This window comes from Etheostoma spectabile, chromosome 9 (genome assembly GCF_008692095.1).
Source record: "Etheostoma spectabile isolate EspeVRDwgs_2016 chromosome 9, UIUC_Espe_1.0, whole genome shotgun sequence".
Taxonomy (NCBI): domain Eukaryota; kingdom Metazoa; phylum Chordata; class Actinopteri; order Perciformes; family Percidae; genus Etheostoma; species Etheostoma spectabile.
Genome location: NC_045741.1, coordinates 4,099,383 through 4,102,410, shown reverse-complemented (window position 1 = coordinate 4,102,410; position 3,028 = coordinate 4,099,383). Strand labels below are relative to the sequence as shown.

At 41.1% G+C, this 3,028-nt stretch overlaps 1 protein-coding gene across 1 annotated transcript in view; it reads right to left on the bottom strand.

The window, feature by feature from the left end:
* Positions 1-3,028, bottom strand: part of exoc3l4 (exocyst complex component 3-like 4) — a 34,090-nt gene that overhangs the window by 6,685 nt on the left and 24,377 nt on the right. The window contains exons 11-13 of the mRNA XM_032525855.1: positions 2,697-2,819; positions 1,912-2,064; positions 668-789 (exon numbers count right to left, since the gene is read on the bottom strand). Of these exons, the coding sequence (XP_032381746.1) occupies positions 668-789; positions 1,912-2,064; positions 2,697-2,819 (398 nt within the window). The remainder of the gene's footprint in view (positions 1-667; positions 790-1,911; positions 2,065-2,696; positions 2,820-3,028) is intronic.

Below are 3,028 nucleotides of genomic sequence, written 5' to 3'. Positions count from 1 at the left end.
TCCATCCATAGATAAGAATAATCAAGTCTAACCACTGAAATTCTTTTCAAAGTGCACCAGATTGACTGCCTGGTGGACAAAGATGTAAGCGACTGGGCTAATGGACCAGAGTCTGGTAGGACCGGCAAATGGACCAGAGTCTGATAGGACCGGGTTAATAGACCGGAGTAAGGTAGGACCGGGCTAATGGACCAGAGTCTGGTAGGACCGGCAAATGGACCAGAGTCTGGTAGGACCAGATTAATAGACCGGAGTAAGGTAGGACCGGGCTAATGGACCAGAGTCTGGTAGGACCGGGCTAAGCCTGCAGAAGCCTGAGTAGCGTGTTATTTTTATAACAGGCTGCATATGAGCTTTAAAATGTTCAAATATTATTTGAATATTTAAAGAAATAAATTAAATTTGAATGGTATTAAATAGGAAGACTGACAGCTCTAGTGAAGGCCACAGTTTCAGCCACTACATGTACAAAAAAAATACCCAATAACTGATAATTTGGGGCTAAAGCAAGGCCTAATCCAAAGGGTGTCTGCCTGGTTAATTAGGAGAGAGTTAGTGGCTTTAGCATATGGAAAGACTGCTTGATGTTTAAGGATATCTGCAGTGAATTCTGCTGGTGAGCCTGGTTTCTTCCTACAGAAGGTTGGAGCGAGTTAGAAATGCTTACCTGAAGTCGGGGTAATGCTCCACTAAAGGCTGCAGATGAGTCTTTATGTCTGTCTTGTTTTTCTGTATGATGATGTTGCTTAGGTCGTCTCCTACAGCATAGAGCCACTCGTGAGTCGACTTCTGCCAGAGAAATAAATAACAAAACATTTACAAATATGAGTTTAAATATGGATTAATCAGAATCAGAAATACTTATTAATCCCTGAAGGGAAATTCTGTGTTACAATTGCACACATTGCACAAAGGGCAAAAGGAATACAAATAAAGATAGTGGTAAATACAATTGTCCACCTTTACCTGTAGTAACCTGAAGTATATATTTAACCCTCTATGTTAAAACACATAATTTAAACGTAATTAAATGAAATTTAAATATCTCTTAAATATACACTGTTGGTAAGCAACCTGTTATATTATAATTCTTTATTTATTACGGCACATTTGCACTTTTGCATTGCCCTATTGTCTTACTGTTACGGTCCTCATAATGCTGTTTGTTTACATGTGTGTATTTACGCGTGTATGTGTATGGATACGTACAGTATGTGTACATATTTGGAAAAAGTAGTCAAAGTTTTATGTTCATACATACTTTGAGAGCAACAAAAAGCTAAAGTCAGATTCCCTGTATGTGCAAAAACTCATTCTGACTTAACCACTGATATATTCCTTTTTCTAAGGCTGTTCTTGGACAGCTTTTTGTCATCTACAGATCTACATCCTTCATACAAGTACGGGAAGTTACAGGCTTCCCTCCCAGGAGTTTTTTCTTCTAACTGTCCTTAAAATCCGCACTGAACAGGGGAAAAGGGCGTTCAAGTATGCTGCTCGGTACCCTTCAGGAGCTGGTTTTGCTGCACGCGTTTAGAGCAATTCTAAATGACATTGATGCCAGCACATCTGGCTGTAGATGTTTTGAATGTGTCAAATGTTTTTGATATCTTATAATCTATTCTGTTGTCTTAATTGGTCCAAATTTGTTTTTTTATTTCATGTCTAAAAAACCTTCTTCAGTCTGCTGCTGGCATTTTGGCAAAGACACAGATGTTTTTGTCTTATTCCTGGTGACATCAAGGGTGAGTAAAAATTAAATAAAAAATTACTCCAATAAGTGAGAGTGCTGGAGTAGTAATCCAGACAGTAACTTTTTTCTTGAACATGACTTGAGTATCATAGGCTACTATCGCCAGGTAACAGAAGAGATGCTGTTGATGTTAGAAGGGAAGTTGAAGAGTTTATTACCATGTCCTCAAATAGATTTCTGAGTCTTCCCCACTGCACACGGATCTTGCTCGCCGCCTTCTCGTGTTTCCGGTTCTTGCACGAGTAGTTATTCTTCATCAGCTGGCCGACGTACTCCCTCGCCACGTGGTAGTGCAGTCGGCTCGCCAGCTCCTGTCGCCGGGGAAACAGGAACACACAGAGCGGGAGTGATGTGGCGGAATTACACAGGAAAGGCACACAGGAAAAATAAGACATGCGAGTGTGGGGGTCTTTCTTTGTCTATCACATGACCAACCGCCATCAGATCATCAACACTTCCACTTCCACCTATTCATTGGTGCCAGCCTTCAGGATTCATTCCTTCTCGCTTTAACGCTCTGCTGTCGCAGCATCCGGCTGAAAACAATGGTGTCTAAATTAGCTCAAATGGAACTTCCAAGAGGGTCAATATAAAAGAAATAAGGATTTCCTCTCCTGATTTCCAAAGGGATTACAAATGAGTGTACAAATATTTATTTTAGCTGATAGTCTGCATCTCTTGTTCTCATTAAAGCATTTTTAAAAATTTGTAGACCCACTTGTTCCCGGTTCCATGCACATGGGGGTTTTCTAATCCAGATGGGACGAATGCCATAAAAACCCTGACTGGGAACTTTATTATGATTTAGCTGGCATGTTGGCCGGGAAGCGATCATTATGAAGAGGTGGGAGTTGTTCCGGGTACGTTAAGATAATAAAGTGGTTGGTTAATGTTGGAAATTCCCCTGATGCCTTCTTCCAGTCCATCTCCTCCCTCCCCATACCTGGACATGTGGAGGCCTCATCAGAGCGCAGTGTTCAGAAAGCAGCTCCGTCCGGCGGTAAAGCTGCTTAAAGTCTTCGTCATCGGTGAGCCACTTCCTCGTCATCATTCTCCTCAGGTACGGCTGGAAAGCAGGTTCAAAGTAGGGGAAAGAAAGGAGGTATAATGCTTTTACGGTTTAAATTTCCACAGGTTTGACGAATGTCATCAAGGCTTATAGATAAAAGTGTCTCTGATATGAGCAGATTTGAATAAATCTTCCAAATTGAAGGACATAATACATCATTTGCACTGTAACTGTCCTTTAGAACGACACGTTTCATGTTTTCTGGG